At 53.6% G+C, this 19,419-nt stretch overlaps 2 protein-coding genes across 4 annotated transcripts in view; one reads left to right on the top strand and one right to left on the bottom strand.

The window, feature by feature from the left end:
* The window catches only part of SMYD4 (SET and MYND domain containing 4), a 50,657-nt gene extending 47,642 nt beyond the window's left edge, over positions 1-3,015 (top strand). Inside the window, exons 12-13 of one of the 3 annotated variants that reach the window (XR_004054886.1) lie at positions 981-1,125; positions 2,226-2,292. Coding sequence is in view for 2 of the 3 variants with exons in the window: in XM_030922633.1 (XP_030778493.1) it covers positions 981-1,125; positions 2,226-2,287 (207 nt within the window). In the remaining variant the exon portion in view is untranslated. Of the gene's footprint in view, positions 1-980; positions 1,593-2,225 lie in introns of those variants that run through there. The other 2 variants (XM_030922633.1, XM_010373520.2) reach the window with 2 other exon arrangements.
* On the bottom strand, positions 1,279-18,877 carry SERPINF1 (serpin family F member 1). The gene is made up of 8 exons (XM_010373519.1): positions 18,722-18,877; positions 13,862-13,953; positions 10,095-10,293; positions 8,541-8,696; positions 7,634-7,837; positions 4,264-4,406; positions 2,355-2,565; positions 1,279-1,655 (listed from the first exon to the last, which is right to left on the bottom strand). Exons 2-8 carry the CDS (start codon positions 13,943-13,945, stop codon positions 1,396-1,398), a joined length of 1,257 nt encoding a protein of 418 aa, XP_010371821.1. The 5' UTR covers positions 13,946-13,953; positions 18,722-18,877; the 3' UTR covers positions 1,279-1,395.
* Positions 18,878-19,419: the final 542 nt, after the last annotated feature.

Consider the following 19,419-nt stretch of genomic DNA (forward strand, 5'->3'; position numbering starts at 1 on the left):
GGCTGCAGGGGATTCGTTGCTGTTTGTGGTTCCGATTTTAAGAGACCGAGGGTAGGGATGACGGCTCCCTTCCACCAGGATGTGTAGCAATAGCCCAACCCCATTCCAGTCAGAAGGGTACGGGGTTCCCTAGGTCGGAACCCTGGTTGCTGTGTTACCACTGGTGACCAAGTAGCTCAGGTGCATTCATGGAAAAGAATGCCAGATCCACGCTGCTGCTAAGAGATTACCCACCCTGAGTGTGCCCAAGAAGTGCCTGTCGGTGGCCGTTGTATTATGATCAGGAAATCAGTAGCCCCAGAGATACCTGGCAATAGCTTTTTGGGAATCTGGAATACAATTAGCACTCAAACATCTGTAGAATGAAGGGCCCCAGAATATCATTTCTCCTCCTGTCTAATATTCTGTGGCAAGGGAGAAGACAGTGACTTTTTTTGGTAGAGCTTTTTCAAGAAAAAAAAGTTTAGTCCTGTGGACAGTTCGATAGTTATTCTACTTCAAACACCGGGCGTGTTTCATGTTCCTCAAAAAGCCTAGTTATACTTTGGGTTTTTTGTTGTTGTTTTTTGAGACGGAGTTTCACTCTTGTCACCCAGACTGGAGCACAATGGCATGATCTTGGCCCTTTGCAACCTCCACCTCCCAGGTTCAAGCCATTCTCCTGCCTCAGCCTCCCGAGTAGCTGGGATTATGGGCATGCGCCACTACACCCTGCTAATTTTGTATTTTTAGTAGAAACAGGATTTCTCCATGTTGATCAGGTTGGTCTCGAACTCCCAACCTCAGGTGATCCGCCCGCCTCGGCCTCCCAAAGTGCTGGGATGACAGCCGTGAGCCACCGCGCCCGGCTGTACTTTGTAAAATAGGCATACCTCCTTACAAAGAATATGTTTAGAATCTTTCCATATCGGGTCTATTTACTCTGTCCTTGAAAGCTTTCTTTAAATGATTTATAAAATAACAATTTCCTTACGTTACAGATGGCCTCTCTTATCTCTCCGTGGGTTCTTCACAAGCGTGCTTCAGTGATTATGGGGGCAGGAAATGGCCTCCCGGGAGGATCGCAGATCCTAGTACCGAAACACCCCCAGAGCAGAGAAGCTGTGCCTGCATTATCCAACGCAGGTACCTTAAAGTTCTTACCAACGGTGACTTTCTGCAGCGTTTAGATAAAACTAGGCTAGGAGCAGAGAACCACCAAATTCCTAAAGAGCAGTTTCTCTTCATATGATATTTAGCATAGCTCAGAATAGGAGGAGGAACAAAGTAGCAAGTTAAGGATAAAGCTCTTTTATTGTATGCATTGAAACCTGACGGGGGCAGCCTTCCTGTCCTGTGGAATCTGCTGTGCCTCTGGGGTTTTCTTCTAGGGTACTGGCATATTAAACTGGGGTATTAGGTGCCCCTGGGGTCCAGAATCTTGCCAATGAAGAGAAGGGCCCCTGTGTCTGTGTCCCTCAGTACGAAGATAAAAGGCTGGTTAAGGTGATAGTCTAGCAGGAAGGTGAGGTGGGCAGGCTGCAGCCCGGGGCTGGGGGTGGCTCCCGCCCCATCCTCATTCCACTCGAAGCCAGCCCGGTGTTCCACTTGAGTCAGCTTGATGGGTTTGCCTGTGATCTTGCTAAAGTCTGGAGAATCAAACAAGGACTGCAGCTCTGTAGAGATGGAGAGAGATTTCCGTTAAAACCCTGCCTTCCCCAACACCCCAGCCAAGGGATCCAACTGCAAGCAAGGTGGATGGCGCACCACTGTTGACTTTCTGGGAGGCCTCAAGAGCTCAGAGCTGGCCGAGGGTGGAGCACTTAGCAAGTTAGGTCAAGATGAGAAAACATTGGGAGGCCGAGACAGGTGGATCACGAGGTCAGGAGATCGAGACCATCCTGGCTAACACGGTGAAACCCCGTCTCTACTAAAAATACAAAAAACTAGCCGGGCGAGGTAGCGGGCGCCTGTAGTCCCAGCTACTCCGGAGGCTGAGGCAGGAGAATGGCGTGAACCCGGGAGGCGGAGCTTGCAGTGAGCTGAGATCCGGCCACTGCACTCCAGCCTGGGCGACAGAGCCAGACTCCGTCTCAAAAAAAAAAAAAAAAAAAAAAAGATGAGAAAACAGGTGAGACAGACTCGTCTTGAGAGGCAGTGTCGTGAGCGCCTGTTAAGGAGGTCTGCTCGTGAGGCTGAGGAATGAGTCTGATGAGAGCAGGCAGTTTGGCCTTCCCTTCCGGCAGGACGAGGCTTAAGGAGTCATCCACAACCCCTGCAAGGCCGTGGAGCCCTGAGTTCTGCTTAGCAAAGTGGAAGGCCCGAAGACCCCGGCCCGCCCCACCCACCAAAGGCAAAAGGGTCTTCAGACATACTCATCTCCTGCAGGGGCTTGGTGACTTCGCCCTCGTAACTCAGCTTCAGCTTGGGGAGGGTCAGGACCGCCTGCACCGTCTTCAGTTCTCGGTCTATGTCGTGAATGAACTCGGAGGTGAGGCTCTCCTCTATCAGGGTCAAATTCTGGGTCACTTTGAGGGGCAGGAAGAAGATGATACTCATGCTTCCGGTCAAGGGCAGCTGGGCAATCTGAGACAAGTGAGAAAGCACGTGGGTTAGTCCTTTAAAGCCCAAAAGCCGGGGACAGGCACAGCCAGGAGCTGTCTTCCTCTCCCGTGGCGGGGCCCTGGCCTCGTCCTTCCCCCAGCCCCTCATCTATTTAACAATTCCCCCTCTAGGTTAGCGCTTTCTGGCAGCAAGCCATCTCCTGAGATTTCTTCAGAAAGGCTGCTGCTGGCCTTTCTTACCTTGGCCTAATACCAACTGAAGTTATCTGCTGAAAGAATGTTCTCCTGTGGTTTAAGGAGCTAGAATTGAATTTCAGGTCTTTATTTTCTCCCAAAGTCCGTCTGCCAACGTTGACTGATGATTTGTTAGCTAGAGAGCGCTGTACTAAGACAGGGAGGACCGGGGATAGGAATACCGAAGAGGCCGTAAGAGGACTTGGAGACTCCACCCCATCCACCCACCAAGAGCAAAAGCATCCTTTGAACAGAGGCTCTCAACCTACAGTCTGTGGAACAGATGGCGTCGGGGTCCCAAGAGTCTCCTGAAATCATTGACAGAAACGTGTGTGTACACCTGGCAGTGTTCTCCCGGGTTTCAGAAACGTATGTGTACACCTGGCCGTGCTCTCCCCGGTTTGAGGCACTGTCGTCAGATTGTCCCAGAGAGATCCCGTGTGATGGCCATGGCCCAACAAAGGTTAACAGTTACAGACCTACAACTGAAAGGCTTAGAATGCCAACGATTGGCTGAGCGCAGTGGCTCATGCCTGGAATCCCAGCACTTTAGGAGGCCGAGGCGGGCAGATCACCTGAGGTTGGGAGTTCGAGACCAGCCTGGGCAACATGGTGAAACCCCGTCTCTACTAAAAATACAAAATTAGCTGGGCATGCTGGCAGGTGCCTGTAATCCCAGCTACTAGGGAGGCTGAGGCAGGAGAATTGCTTGAACCCGACAGGGCAGAGGTTGCGGTGAGCCAAGATCATGCCACTGCACTGCAGCCTGGGAGACAGAGCAAGACTCCATCTCAGAAAAAAAAAAAAGAATGCCAACAATTTGGAGTTTGTCATTATTTTTCAAAGTCTGGCTTTAAACTCTAGAAATAGGAGTCTCAAGGAAAGAAAGAGAACTAACATTTGGGCACCCAATCTGAGAGCCCGTTTCATATTACCTTGTTCATCCTTACAACAAACCCTGGGAGGAGGCCGGGCGCGGTGGCTCAAGCCTGTAATCCCAGCACTTTGGGAGGCCAAGACGGGCGGATCACGAGGTCAGGAGATCGAGACCATCCTGGCCTACACGGTGAAACCCCATCTCTACTAAAAAATACAAAAAACTAGCCGGGCGAGGTGGCGGGCACCTGCAGTCCCAGCTACTCGGGAGGCTGAGGCAGGAGAAAGGCGGGAACCCGGGAGGCAGAGCTTGCAGTGAGCTGAGATCCGGCCACTGCACTCCAGCCTGGGCGACAGAGCGAGACTCCGTCTCAAAAAAATAAATAAATAAATAAATAAAACACTGGGAGGATAAGTGTTGATAACAATCTCCTTCCCCATCTTAAGAAGAGGAAAGGCTCAGAGATGTTAGTAACCTGCTCGAAGTCATACAGCAGGCAAAAGGTAGACAGCTGTCGGATCTCACAGGTCGTTTTACTCCCACTCCCCTGTTTTGCTTCTCTGTCCTCTCCCTCCACCCATCACCCACATTGCCCCCACCCCTGCGGACCTTGCAGCTGAGATCCGAATCCAAGCCATAGCGTAAAATAGCCTTAGGGTCTGACATCATGGGGACCCTCACGGTCCTCTCTTCATCCAAGTGGAAATCCTCGAGGGAAGTCTTTCTGGAGTCAAACTTTGTTACCCACTGCCCTGGAATGAAATGAATGACATAGTCTGAGCCCCAGGAGACCAGAAAGACAGTGGCACCATGCTGTGTCCCCAAAGCGCGTTGTTGAAAATTGCCTGACTCAAGGCAGCTTAACCGTCAGGGGCTCTGATGCCTCAGGGAATAGGCCTGTCTCAGTGCGTGTGGTTTGGACCCCACAGTTATTTCCAGGACCCCAAGCACCCTTCACCAGCAAACTCCGATGGCAAGACGTTGATTTGGCTGATTAGGCTCTCTGGATTGTAGACGTTCTGTGATAGCCTACAAGAAAAGTAAACTGGTGGCCGGGCGCGGTGGGCTCACACCTGTAATCCCAGCATATTGGGAGGCCGGGGTGGACGGATCACTTGAGGTCAGGAGTTTGAGACCAGCTTGGCCAACATGACAAAACACTGTCCTAAAAATCTAAAAATGGCCGGGCGCAGTGACTCACGCCTGTTGTCCCAGCACTTTGGGAGGCCAAGGTGGGCAGATCACTTGAGGTCAGGAGTTTGAGACCAGCGTGGCCAACATGGCAAAACCCCGTCTCTACTAAAAATACAAAAATGGTTGGGTGTGGTGCCTCACATCTGTAATCTCAGCACTTTGGGAGGCCGAGGCAGGTGGATCATCTAAGGTCAGGAGTTCGAGACTAGGCTGGCCAACATGGTGAAACCCTGTCTCTACTAAAAATACAAAAATTGGCCGGGCGCAGTGGCTCAAGCCTGTAATCCCAGCACTTTGGGAGGCCGAGACGGGCAGATCACGAGGTCAAGAGATCGAGACCATCCTGGCTAACATGGTGAAACCCCGTCTCTACAAAAAAAAAAAAAAAATACAAAAAACTAGCCGGGCGCGGTGGCAGGCGCCTGTAGTCCCAGCTACTTGGGAGGCTGAGGCAGGAGAATGGCGTAAACCTGGGAGGCGGAGCTTGCAGTGAGCGGAGATCACGCCACTGCACTCCAGCCTGGGCGACAGAGTGAGACTCCGTCTCAAAAAAAAAATAAAAAAATAAAAATACAAAAATTAGCTGGGCGCAGTGGTGGGTACCTATAATCCCAGCTACTTGGGAGGCCGAGGTGGGAGAATCGCTTGAACCTGGGAGCCAGAGGTTGCAGTGAACCAAGATCACGCCACGGCACTCCAGCCTGGGCAAAAAGAGCAAAACTCCGTCTCAAAAACAAAGAAAAGTAAACTGGTGTGCACTCCTACAGCAGTGTCTGTGGGAGACAGTCAAAGAAGGTCCGAGCTGGAAGAGACCTGAGGTCCTCTGGATTATGCCCTCTCGTAGCTGAAAACGGGCCGAAGCCAAAGAGGTGAAGTAACTGGCTGACGCTCTCGAAGCCAGCTGATGGCCAAGCTCCTCTAGCTTAATGTGACCTATAATATCTGGATCCAGAGCTGTTCTCTCACACACTAGAGATCAGTGCTTGAAGTAGGAAGCCATTCGGATTTTCTCCAGGCTAGGGGGCCGCTCTTGCTGGTGCCTCAGCCAGTTACAAAGCATTTTTTTTTTTTTTTTTTTTTTTTTGAGACGGAGTCTCACTCTGTTGCCCAGGCTGGGGTGCAGTGGCGCGATCTCAGCTCACTGCAAGCTCCACCTCCCGGGTTCATGCCATTCTCCGGCCTCAGCCTCCCTGAGTAGCTGGGACTACAGACGTCTGCCCCATGCCTGCCTGCCTTGCTTGCTTGCTTATTTATTTATTTATATACATATATATATGTATTTTTAGTAGAGACAGGGTTTCACCGTGTTAGCCAGGATGGTCTCAATCTCCTGACCTCGTGATCCGCCCGCCTCGGCCTCCCAAAGTGCTGGGATGACAGGTGTGAGCCACCGCGCCCGGCCGACAGTCACAAAGCATTTTAAGGGAGAGGTTGCCCAACCCCTCCCCCTGCCCCATGCCACCCCACAAGGACTTATCTGAACGGGGCTGGCCCCACACTAGGCCTGTGGAACGATCTCCAGACACATCACCACAGCCTAGAAGGATGTCGTTGGCCACCTGCCATGTCTTGGGTACAGAACTAGAGTTGTTGTAAAACTTGGAGACAACATAAAAAGGTGTCTATGAAGTAGGTGTATTATCGTCACAATGAAGGTGAGAACATAGGCCCAGAAAGGTTGCGAAATGAGGGCAGAGTTCCTCAGCTAGTACAGGCGGAGCTGGGATTTAAACCTGGTCTGATTCAGCCAGCGCGGTGTTCACACGTGTAATCCCAGCACTTTGGGAGGCCGAGTTGTGCAGATCACCTGAGATCAGGGGTTTTCGAGACCAGCCTGGCCAACATGGCAAAACCCCCATCTCTACTGAAAATATAAAAATTAGCCGGGCGTGGTGGCGGGCACCTGTAATCCCAGCTACTCAGGAGGCTGAGGCAGGAGAATCACTTGAACCTGGGAGTTAGGGAGGCTGTAGTGAGCCAAGATCGCAGCACTGCACTCCAGGCTGGGCGACAGAATGAGACTCCATCTTAAAAAAATAATAAATACATCTTGTCTGATTCAAAGGCCAGGAAAGCCCCAAACAGGCCCAGTGTTCATTCTTTCTCGCTCTCTGCTCTTCTGTCTCCACAAGTCTCTGACTCTCTATAGACATTCATACCTTGGCTTGGATTTGATGACAAGCAGATAAGCTCCAGGCGAGTGCAGTTCCCAGATCCTCCCCCCCGCCGTGCCCCAGCCCCCATGCTGGGCAAGGTCTTTGACACCTCCCCTTTCCAAGCCCCCTCTGATGCCTGCCACCCACCCTTGGTCAAAAAAGAAGTGGAAAGTTGGACATGGTAATCCCAGCATTTTGGGAGGCCGAGGTGGGCAGATCACCTGAGCTCAGGAGTTCGAGACCAGCCTGGGCATCATAGTGACACCCTGTCTCTTAATTTAAAAATAAATTTGAAAGGGCCAGGTGCGATGGCTCGTGCCTGTAGTCTCAGCACTTTGGGAGGCCAAGGTGGGCAAATCACCTGAGCTCAGGAGTTCAAGACCAGCCTGGCCAACATGGTGAAACCCCGTCTCTACGAAAGTACAAAAAATTAGCCGGGCATGGTGGTGCATGCCTGTAATCCCAGCTACTCGGGAGGCTGAAGCACTAGAATCGCTTGAACCTGGGAGGCAGAGGTTGCATTGAGCTGAGATCGCACCACCGCACTCCAGCTAGGGCTACAGAGTAAGACTCTGTCAAATAAATACAATAAACTAAAATAAATGAAAAAGAAGTGGAGACGCGCTCACCCTTGAAGTACGCCACGCCGAGAAGGAGAACACTGATCTCATTGGGCAGTTCCTTTGTGGACCTGGCGAGCTTCCCTTTCATCTGGGCCTGCACCCAGTTGTTGATCTCCTGCAGGTCCAAGCGAGGGTTGCCCGTCAGGACTCTGGGCCTGGTCCCATACGACTTTTCCAGGGGTGCCACAAAGCTGGATTTTATACGCAGCTCTGAGAAGAGGCGGAGCAGAGGTTAGCGTGTGAGACTCAATGACCAGCATCCCATCTTCAAGAGCCTGCCAGACTCGGGTTCTGGTTTACCGCTCAGCAGGTCCTGACTTCCCACCCAGCATCTTCTTGTGATTCGCCAGGACTTCTGCTGGCATCCGCAGGCACTGGCCACGGGGCAGCAGATTCCCCACATCGTGCCACTGCCCTCCCTGCCCCTCCCACCATCTCCTGCAGCCCACTTCCTCTTTCTGATCCTCTGGGTTCACGGACCCTTCCTCCCCCACCAGTGCCAGGCCAGGCCTGAGCATATATGATCTATTGTTCAGAAAGAACCCCCAGTTGGCCGGGCGTGGTGGCTCACGCCTGTAATCCCAGCACTTTGGGAGTCCGAGGTGACCGGATCACGAGGTCAGGAGATCGAGGCCATCCTGGCTAACACGGTGAAACCCCGTCTCTACTAAAAATACAAAAAATTAGCTGGGCGCTGTGGCGGGTGCCTGTAGTCCCAGCTACTCGGGAGGCTGAGGCAGGAGAATGGCGTGAACCAAGGAGGCGGGGCTTGCAGTGAGCGGAGATCGCGCCACCGCACTCCAGCCTGGGCGACAGAGCGAGACTCCGTCTCAAAAAAAAGAAAGAAAGAACCCCCAGTCTGCAGCATGGAGCCCACATTCCTCAGGCAGCTCAGGCCGGAAAGGTGACTCACTCTTCTCAAAGATGATCCGGGAGGCACTCTTGAGGTTCTTCTGGGGGGCAGTGACCGTGCCAAGGAGCTCCTTGTAGGTGCCATGGATGTCTGGGCTGCTGATCAAGTCATAGTAGAGGGCCCGGTGAATGACGGATTCTGTTCGCTGCTCCGCTCCTGCCAGAGACAAGGATGTGGACGTTGATAACTGCACACCAGGGCCCAAATCAAGCCCCCTCCCAGAACACAGATACTATACTCATCTTTTTTGTCTGCTGAGAGCCCAAGTAGGTTGATCTTCAAGACAATCTAGGTGGCCAAAGAATTTTCATCCTTAGAGATTTTCCTGAAGTAGGTTAAAGGCGTCAGGTCTGGAAGGTGGGAGTGAGGGAGTGAGGGGTACCAGTCCCTGTACTTCTCCCATCACAGCCCTTAAGACTATTCTGGCCAGGCACAGCGGCTCATGCCTATAATCCCGGCACTTTGGGAGGCCGAGGCGGGTGGATCGCTTGAGCCCAGGAGTTTGAGACCGGTCTAGGCAACATGGAGAAACCCCGTCTCTACTAAAAATACAAATATTAGCTGGGCGTGGTGGCAGGTGCCTGTAATCCCAGCTACTCGGGAGGCTGAGGCGGGAGAATTCCTTGAACCTGGGAGGCAGAGGTTGCAGTGGGCTGAGATCGAACCACTGCACTCCAGCCTGGGTGACACAGCAATACTCCGTCTCAGGAAAAAAAAAAAAAAAAAAAAAGAAAAGACTATTATATAGTTACCTGATACTAGTTTCCCCTGTGAACCCAGCTGTGTCCTCAGTGAGGGCAAGCCCGTGCCTGCCTGTTTGCAGTTATATCCCCGGAACCTACGCTAAGGGCTAGCACCGCACCCGCTTGGTTAAGGAATGCAAGAATGTGCCTTGAGGCCGGGCGCAGTGGCTCACGCCTGTAATCCCAGCACTTTGGGAGGCCAAGATGGGCGGATCACGAGGTCAGGAGATCAAGACTATCCTGGCTAACACGTTGAAATCCCGTCTCTACTAAAAAAAAAAAAAAATACAAAAAACTAGCCGGGCAACATGGCGGGCTCCTGTAGTCCCAGCTACTCGGGAGACTGAGGCAAGAGAATGGTGTAAGCCCGGGAGGCGGAGCTTGCAGTGAGCTGAGATCCGGCCACTGCACTCCAGCCTGGGCAACAGAGCCAGACTCCGTCTCAAAAAAAAAAAAAAAAAGAATGTGCCTTGAAGTCACCGTGTCAGTAAGCGACCCCTGAGGTCAAGCACTATGTCAGTGGTTCCCAGCCCCTTTCGGGGAGCTGGGGAATCGTGTGTGTGTGTGTGTGTGTGTGTGTATAGCCCGAGTTCCCACCTGCACGGCTGGGACCCCCGGGCTGGGGGAGCTGGGAAATCGTGTGTGTGCAGCCCGAGCTCCTGCTTACATGGCTGGGACCCCCAGGCCAGGCCCCCAGTGCTACTTCACCCCTCCCTGGGCTCCAACGTCAATAAACTCAGCCACCGTTTACCCAGAGGCCACAGGGGCCCTCTCCAGGTCTGCCTGGGGCTTCCTGCCTCTGAGCACTCACCCAGCGAGAGGGCCGAGAGGGCCGTGGCCACACTGAGAGGAGACAGGAGCACATTGGTCGTGGGGCTCATGCTGGACCGCACCCGGTACAGGTCATAGCCAAAGTTGGAGACAGCCGCTGCCAGCTTGTTCACCGGGACTTTGAAGAAAGGATCCTCCTCCTCCACCAGCGCTCCTGTGCTGTCGGGGTCTGGGGAGCCCTGGCAGAAGACAGGAAGTCTTGGGTTTGAGTTCAGGGCCCTGCGGAGACGCACAGCGACTGACTGTCTCCTTGTGGCTTTGTGTAGGGTGGTGGTTCTGGCCCCTTGGGGCTATCCTTCCTAACTTTTTTGTGTTTGGCCTAAAACTGGAATGAGTTTTCCTCCCTGATCATGCATGAGCTATCTGCGGGGAGACAGCACAGAAGAGAGATTCGCTGGTTTTTTTATTTGAGACGGAGTCTCACTCTGTCGCCCAGGCTGGAGGGCAGTGGGGCGATCTTGGCTCACTGCAACCTCCACCTCCCTGGTTCAAGCGATTCTCCTGCCTTAGCCTCCCAGTTGGCTGGGATTATATGCACGCACCACCGTGGCCGGCCGGCTGACAGTTTTTAAAAAGTGGGTCACAGGAGCCGGGCGCGGTGGCTCACGCCTGTAATCCCAGCACTTTGGGAGGCCCAGGTGGACAGATCACGAGGTCAGAGATCGAGACCATCCTGGCTAACACAGTGAAACCCTGTCTCTACTAAAAATACAAAAAATGAGCCGGACATGGTGTCGGTCGCCCGTAGTCCCAGCTACTTGGGAGGCTGAGACAAGAGAATGGCGTGAACCCAGGAGTCAGAGCTTGCAGTGAGCCGAGATCGCGCCACTGCACTCCAGCCTGGGCAACAGAACGAGATTCCATCTCAAACAAACAAACAAACCACTGTCAGCCAAGTGGCTCACACCTACAATCCCAGCACTTTGGGAGGCTGAGATGGGTGAATCACTTGAGGTCAGGAGTTCAAGACCATCCTGGGCAACATGGTGAAACCCGTCTCTACTAAGAATACAAAAAAATTAACTGGTCATGGTGGTGGGCGCCTGTAATCCCAGCTACTTGGGAGGCTGAGGCAGGAGAATCGCTTGAACCTGGGAGGCAGAGGTTACAGTGAGCTGAGATCGTGCCACTGTACTCTAGCCTGGGTGACAGAGTGACACCCTGTCTCAAAAAATAAATAAAAATAAATATAAAAATAAAAATTGGGAGCCAGGTGCAATGGCTCGTGCCTGTAATCCCAGCACTTTGGGAGGCCGAGAAAGACGGATCACTTGACCTCAGGAGTTTGAGACCAGCCTGAGCAACATGGTGAGGCCCCATCTCTACTAAAAAATACCCAAAAAATTAGCGGGGCGTGGTGGCACGTGCCTGTGGTCCCAGCTACTTGAGAGGCTGAGGCATGAGAATTGGTTGAACCCGGGAGGCCAAGATTGCAGTGAGCCAAGATTGTACCACTGTACTCCAGCTTGGGTGGTGGAGTGAGTGAGACTGTCTCTAAAAAAAGAAAGTTAAAAAAAAGAACTGAGTTTTTCTTTTTTCTTTTTTTTTTGAGATGGAGTCTCACTCTGTCGCCCAGGCTGGAGTGCAGTGGCACAATCTTGGCTCACTGCAAGCTCCGCCTCCCGGGTTCACGCCATTCTCCTGCCTCAGCCTCCCAAATAGCTGGGACTACAGGTGTCCACCACCACACCCAGCTAATTTTTTGTATTTTTAGTAGAGACGGGGTTTCCCCGTGTTAGCCAGGATGGTCTCGATCTCCCGACCTCGTGATCTGCCTGCCTCGGCTTCCCAAAGTGCTGGGATTACAGGCATGAGCCAATGCACCAGCCCCTCACTGCAGTCTTAATCTCCTGGGTTCAAGTGATCCTCCCACCTCAGATTCTCAAGTAGGTAGTACCACAGGCACGTGCCACCACACCTGGTAATTTTTGCTTTTTTGTAGAGACAGGGATCTCACTATGTTGCCCATGCTGGTCTCAAACTCCTGGACTCAAACGATCCTCCTGCTCGGTCTCCCATACTGCTGGGATGACAGGCGTGAGCCACTGTGCCCAGCAGAACTGAGTTTTTTTTATTTGCGCCCATTGCCAGCACCTGTTGAGTAGGTGTTTGGTAGATGAGAAATAAATGAGTGGCCACACTGGCCGCAGTGGCTCACGCCTGTAATCCCAGCACTTTGGGAGGCTGAGGTGGGCGGATCAAGAGGTCAGGAGATCGAGACCATCCTGGCTAACACGGTGAAACCCCATCTCTAGTAAAAATACAAAAAATTAGCCGGGTGTGGTGGCGGGCGCCTGTAGTCCCAGCTACTCGGGAGGCTGAGGCAGGAGAATGGCATGAACCCGGGAGGCGGAGCTTGCAGTGAGCCGAGATCTTGGCACTGCGCTCCAACCTGGGTGACAGAGCAAGACTCCGTCTCAAAAATAAATAAATAAAATAAAATAAAATAAAAAAATGAGTGGCCACATGGCCCTGTAGAATGAATATTTTTATCCCATTTCATAGGCAGGGAAGCAAAGACTGAGGTAAGGGTTTTCTAGGGTCACAAAACTAGGAGGAGGGAGACTCAGAATTCATACTCCGACCTCACAACAGTCCAGGGCTCTTGCCAAGATGCCCAGCTGCTCTTGTCCCTCAAGGGTGGGCCACCCCCAACACTCACCCCGTAACACTCAGATGGCCCAGGCTTCCCTCCATGTGCCTGTATCTGCCTTGGCAACCCAGCTGTGCCCTTTCTGAGCAGGAGAGAGGTCAGTACATACCCTCGCCCCCTGCCACAGCCTGGTCAGTATCCGAACAAATGTCTGGGAACATGACCTGCTCAGTGGAGCCCCCACCAGGAAGACAAGGTAACAAGAAAAGGTAACAGCCGGGCGCGGAGGCTCACGCCTGTCATCCCAGCACTTTGGGAGGCCAAGGCGGGCGAATCACTTGAGGTTGGGAGTTCAAGACCAGCCTGACCAACATGGAGAAACCCCGTCTCTACTAAAAATACAAATGAGCTGGGCATGGTAACACGTGCCTGTAATCCCAGCTACTCGGGATGCTGAGGCAGGAGAATGGCGTGAACCTGGGAGGCGGAGGTTGCAGTGAGCCGAGATCGCAATATTGCACTCCGGCCTGGGCAACAAGAGTGAAATTCCATCTCAAAAAAAAAAAAAGTTTTTTTTGTTTTTTTTTTTTGTTTTTTTGAGACAGTCTTACTCTGTTGCCCAGGCTAGAGTGGGGCAAGAGCACCCTCTCAGCTCACTGCAACCTCCACCTCCCAGGTTCAACTGATTCTCCTGCCTCAGCCTCCTGAGTAGCCGGAATTACAGGCGTGTGCCATCAAACCCGGCTAATCTTTGTATTTTCAGTAGAGACAGCGTTTCTCCATGTTGGCCAAGCTGGTCTTGAACTCCTGGCCTCAAGTGATCCGCCCACCTTGGCCTCCCAAAGTCCTGGGATGACAGGCGTGAGCCCCCGCACCCGGCCAAGAAAAGATCTTTACTCAAGGGGGCAGCCCTGGACTTGTTAAAGTGCTTTGGATTTTTACTTTTTTGGGATCTTATTCTTGTACGCACTCTGTCCCCTGAAAGGCAAGGTGAGACATGTTCTGTTTTGCCGCTGGAGAAACTCCAGCCCTGGGGAAATAAAGGCCAGAACCTGGCCTGGAACCTGGGTCCTGGTTCCCGGTCCCGTCTCCCGTGCTGCCTGCCAAGGAGGGGTTGGGAATGCTGACCACGCCGTCCCCACCCGCCGACTGACCTCCTCCGGGCCGCTGGTGGGGTTCTGGCAGCTGCTGTGCCCGAGGAGAGCTGCAAAGCAGAGGAATAGCACCAGGGCCTGCATCCTGGGGCCTGCAAGAAAAGCATGAGGCAGCAGGCCACTCTCCTCCCCCACTGCACTGCTCCGCTATCCCTTCCTGGCCACCCCAGCCAGGGCCCAGGGGATGGGCAGGGCTAGGTGCTTTCCCCCACCCGCGGCAGCAACCACCTCCCAGTCCCCCATTCTCCCAGAAGTGGACCCTCAGCTTGAAGGCTCATCCCTCCCAGCAAGGTTCTCCCGCCCCTCCCCCTGCCTAGGGCCCACAGTCATACCATAAGCTTGTGCTTTTGTTTCATTGTCTGCGTCCGGGGACCCTCCTTTAAACCTAAAGCTTTTATTTATTTTTATTTTTTATTTTTTATTTTATTTTTTCAGACAGTCTGGCTCTGTCGCCCAGACTGGAGTGCAATGAAGCGATCTGGGCTCACTGCAACCTCGGCCTCCTGGATTCTCCCACCTCAACCTCCCGAGTAGCTGGGATTACAGGCGTGTGCCACCATGCCCAGCTAATTTTTTGTATTTTAGTAGCAATGGGGTTTCACCATGTTCTCCAGGCTTGACTCAAACTCCCGACCTCAGCTTATCCGCCCGCCCTAGCCTCCCAAACTGCTAGGGTTATAGGCGGGAGCCATCACACCCGGCCCCTGAACCTTTTAAAGATCCAGAGCAGTGGGGCCCCAGCCCCAGCAGGGCTTCTCCACGTGGAGTATGGCCCAGCACAAATGTATACGAAGGCTTTGCCCTGGAGGCAGCCAACCCGCTCCGGTAATAAGACCTGGGGCGACCTCTCCCAGGAGAACAGGGCAGAACCCAGGTCTCCTCCACGGAATCTCCGGGTACCAAGCAGAGGCACCCAGTCCGGCACCTGCCGTCCCTCCACATTCTCAAGCTCTCTTGGGAATTCTCTGGCCTAAAACCTGTGGCCTCACAAGGAAGCTCATTCCCTTCTCCCACAGTTCCCCTTCAGGAGCTCTTCCTCCCATGGTCAGGAGTGCAGGGCCTCGGGTCAGAGAGCCTGGGTTCACATTTCAATTCTGTGTCTTTTTTTTTTTTGGAGACAAAAGTGTTGCTGTGGTGCCCAGGCTGGAGTGTAGTGGCTATTCACAGGCACAACCACAGCACAGCCCGGATCTCCTGACCTCATGTGATCCTCCTGCCTCAGCCTCTTGGGTAGCTGGGACTGCAGGCGCGTGCCACCACACATGGTCTTAGTGCTGTGTCTTTGTAGCTCTCCAAATCACCATTTTTTCTCTTGTAAAATGGAAATAAAATAACCTACTATTAAAATAAAACAACCGCTGAGTGCAGTGGCTCACGTCTGTAATTCCAGCACTTTGGGAGGCTAAGGTGGGTGAATGACTTGAGGTCAGGGGTTCGAGACCATCCTGGGCAACACAGTGAAACCCGTCTCTACTAAAAATACAAAAAAATTAACTGGGTGTGGTGGCAGGCCCCTGTAGTCCCAGCTACTCAGGAGGCTAAGGCAGGAGAATCACTTGAATCCAGGAGGCAGAGCTTGCAGTGAGCAGATTGTGCCAAAGCACTCCAGCCTAGGCAACACCACAAGACTTTGTCTCAAAAAAAAAAAAAAAGCCAGGCGTGGTGGCACACACCTGTAGTCCCAGCTATTGGAGGGCTAAAGCTGGAGAACCACTTGAACTCCGGAGGTGGAGGTTGCAGTGAGCCAACGTCGCACCACCGCACTCCAGCCTGGGCAACAAGAATGAAAACTCCATCTCAAAAACAAAAACAAAAAAAAGGCCAGGCGCCGTGGCTCACACCTGTCATCCCAGCACTTTGAGAGGCTGAGGCGGGTGGATCCCCTGAGGTCAGGAGTTTGAGACCAGCCCGACCAACATGGTGAAACCCCATCTCTACTAAAAATACAAAAATTAGCCGGGCATGGTGGCGCATGCCTGTAATCCCACCTACTTGGGAGGCTGAGGCAGGAGAATCGCTTGAATCCAGGAGGCGGAGCTTGCAGTGAGCCGAGATCCCACCACTGCACTCCAGCCTGGGCAACAGAGTGAGACTCCGTCTCAAAAAACAAAAAAGAAAAAAAATGTAGACTCTGAATGACTTTGGCTCCCCTGCCCTGGCCCCCGACACATCATCCTTCATTATCCGTTTATATACACAAACATCCACCCACACAGCACACGTACTTTTCGACTTCCCAGAACAAACTGGATCAGAAAATTAGGGAAGATATTGTGTGATTGTTGGCTCTAGTCCTTAAAATTAAATCTGATAATCCACTGGACAATATTGTGGGAGGTGAAAGAAGACTGCCTTTGAGTTTACTCAGCTTAAGGCGGGACTGGCAGAGGAAGCAGCCTGGCTTTCTTTCTAAACCCCGCCTCGAGTGAGAGTCCCGCAGACCCCCGCGTTCCCAGCCAGCTGCTCTGGCACGTGGCTGCCCTGACATGCAGGGAGAAAGCTTTCGTGTAGACAACAAGAAAAGCTTTCTGCAGCACAAGATAGAGGCCTCACCACCATCCAGCCTGTCTCCACCCGGCTCGGGCCAGCCCCAGGCAGCTGCCAGGAGCCTGCCTCCCCTGAGCCTCTTCAGACTGGTTTATTAGAGACCAAAAATTCAGCGAGGTACACAGGAGGCAAGGCTAGAAGAGAAGTTGTCATTTCTAGTTCCTCTGGCCCAAGTAAGAAATTAAGGGAGAAGACAGGCTCATCCCGGCATAGTTTATTATTTTTTCTTTGAGACAGAGTCTCGCTCTGTCGCCCAGGCTGGAGTGCAGCGGCGCGATCTCAGCTCACTGCAACCTCCGCCTCCCAGGTTCAAGCGATTCTCCTGCCTCGGTCTCCTGAGTAGCTGAGATGACAGGTGCCCACCACCACACCTGGTTAATTTGTTTTAGTAGAGATGGGGTTTCACCATGTTGGCCAGGCTGGTCTTGAATCCTGACCTCAGGTGATCTGCCGGCATCCCAAAGTGCCAGGATTACAGGTGTGAGCCACTGCCCCTGACCATTCTCCTGGCATAGTATTTAAGGAAAAGTCACAATTCAAATGGACTTGAAGGAGGGACTTTAGTCTTAGTCCTTACAGAATCTAAGCCCAAACCCCAGATCAGGTGACAGATGACTGTCACCATGTGGGTAGGCGGAGGTGAGGTGAGGCAGCCTGGCAGGGAAGGGACCCAGGTCCAAAGGTGGCCCCCAGGTAGACAGAGGGACCCGGAGGATTAAGGGCAAGTCTGAAACCTTCACTTCAGGCCATCTGGATGAGGGAAGAGGAGAGATGATTGAAAACCCTACAAGGGCAGTGAGAGGGCAGAGCGTGGGGGTCTACATGGGCGCCCCTCAGCACACATGCAATGCCCTGTCCACGGCGGTGGTTCCTGGGCTGAGCAGGCGACCGCTGGCTGGCTGCGGCCGCAGGCAATGATGCCATCCTGTCCAAAGGGCAGTATCCAAGCCCCACTCCTGTCCTAGCAGGCGAGGGAGGGCTCAGAGAGCGGTAGATACCCTCCCTGCTAGGCCAAGGTCAGGCCTTATTTTCTGACAATTGCCCACATCAAGAAACACAGCAACTGGGATTTTTGTGATCTTGCCTCCAAGTTAGGCGGATCAACTCAAGCCAATACATGTGTTTCAGATTAAACCCAGTTAGGAGGCAAACACCCTCCACGGCCGCCGCCTCCTCTTCCCAGAACCGCAGGGCCTCCAAGCCACATGGCGGTGGGCCTCGGAGACAGTGTGGGGAAGGGCACCTCCCCCTCCCCGGCTCTCTGGAGGGGGTTCTGAGGGGTCCTCCCCGGCCCACCCATGGTGACCCAGCCCCAAACAATGTTTCCAGAAGTTTTAGAACCTGAATGAGTCACACTTCCCCACACCCCAGAAGCAGCAGCCCCAAGAATAGCACTCCCTGCCCCCCAACCCCACAGCCCCACGGAACCTGGGGGCTAACGCCACCTGCGGGCTAACGCCGGGTTAGCTAACGCCGGGTGGGAGGCCTGGGCCGGACGGGGTGGGTTTTCTGGGAATCCTGCTTAGACCCTCCCCCTCTCGGTGGCTTGCCACAGGCAGCAGAAAGGGTGCACCCCAGAACGGACAGCCTTTCCCTCCAGCACCACAGCTGGGCCCCCAGGACCTATACACCTGACGGGCTAAATAGTGGTCATTATTTGCCAGAGGCCACGACCTCACTGGTCTCCCCAGCCTTGACTCACAGCTTGGCCAAAGAGAGTGGGTGGGGGCTGGCTAGAAGGACCCAGCTGTCCTCCATCCCAGCCCTCAGCCAGGGCGCCCAGACCAGCGGTTTGGTTGTGCTGGGAAATTGCCTTAGCAGTCAGCACCAGCTGATTTTTGAAAACGTAGCCGAGAGCCCAGGGAGCAGGGGCCAGGGCTGGGCTGCAGGGCGCCCGACTTCCTGACTGCCTTTGGTGGAAGCAGCTCCCTGGAGCCTCCTTTCCTCAGGCTCCAGTCCCTTTGGGGTGCTGCTTAGACCCAACCCAGCAGCTTAGCTCCCCTTTCCTCCCCACGTCTGCCCCTCCACTGTTTCCCACTCACTTCATTCAAAAGCCTTTCCAGCCTCTTCCGTCGGTGCAGTGGGATTTGGGGATCACAGGATCCCGGCCTTCGGCCTTGTCCCCCCACCCCCCACTCCCTCTGCCCTCTCTCATCCACTCACCCTTGTGCCCAAACTGCAGGGGCTGCTGTCTCCCCATTTCCTCTCCCTTGCACCCCTCTTTTCTGCTCCCTCGAGTGCCCCTGCCTCTCCCCTGTCCCCCCAGCCTCTCCCGTCGTCCCTGGCATCAGAACAGCCAGGGAGCTGCTTTACCTGTGGATATGCTGCAGCTCCACACCCAGCCTAGTCCCGCTAAGCCTGCACACTGAGGGGGCTCCAGCCAGCACAAGAGCTTTTTTTGCGGCCTTCTAATCCAGCGTCCAGCAGGCTTCAGATTACAGCTACTCCTTTCTTAAAGCGACCTGCACTCAATTTGAATTCTGAGATTGCATCACTGTCTCGTGTTAACTTTAACCCACTGCTGCACGCCGTCCCTTACCCCCAAGGCACACACATTTGCACACCTTCCTCTTCCTTTAGATTTTCCTTAAGGCGCCAGGTGCAGGGGCTCACACCTGTAATCCCAGCACTTTGGGAGACCGAGGCAGGTGGATCACCTGAGGTCAGGAGTTCCAGACCAGTCTGGCCAACATGGTGAAACCCCATCTCTACTAAAAATACAAACAAAATTAGCCGGGCGTGGTGGGACACACCTGTAGTCCCAGCTACTCAGGAGGCTGAGGCAGGAGAATGGCGTGAACCCGGGAGGCGGAGCTTGCAGTGAGCCGAGATCACACCACTTCACTCCAGCCTGGGCGACAGAGCGAGACTCCATCTCAAAATAAAAAGAAAAAAGAGGCCTGGCGCGGTGGCTCAAGCCTGTAATCCCAGCACTTTGGGAGGCCGAGACAGGCAGATCACGAGGTCAAGAGATCGACACCATCCTGGCTAACACGGTGAAACCCCGTCTC

Source organism: Rhinopithecus roxellana, chromosome 19 (assembly GCF_007565055.1).
Source record: "Rhinopithecus roxellana isolate Shanxi Qingling chromosome 19, ASM756505v1, whole genome shotgun sequence".
Lineage (NCBI taxonomy): Eukaryota > Metazoa > Chordata > Mammalia > Primates > Cercopithecidae > Rhinopithecus > Rhinopithecus roxellana.

Coding starts and splice junctions, on each gene's coding strand:
- SERPINF1 (XM_010373519.1), bottom strand. CDS start 13,945: ATGCAGGCCCTGGTGCTATTCCTCTGCTTTGCAGCTCTCCTCGGGCAC. Junction 7,838..8,540: donor CCGGATCATCTTTGAGAAGA/GTGAGTCACCTT, acceptor GCCTCTTCTCAG/AGCTGCGTATAAAATCCAGC. Junction 2,566..4,263: donor ATTCGGATCTCAGCTGCAAG/GTCCGCAGGGGT, acceptor CACTTGTCTCAG/ATTGCCCAGCTGCCCTTGAC.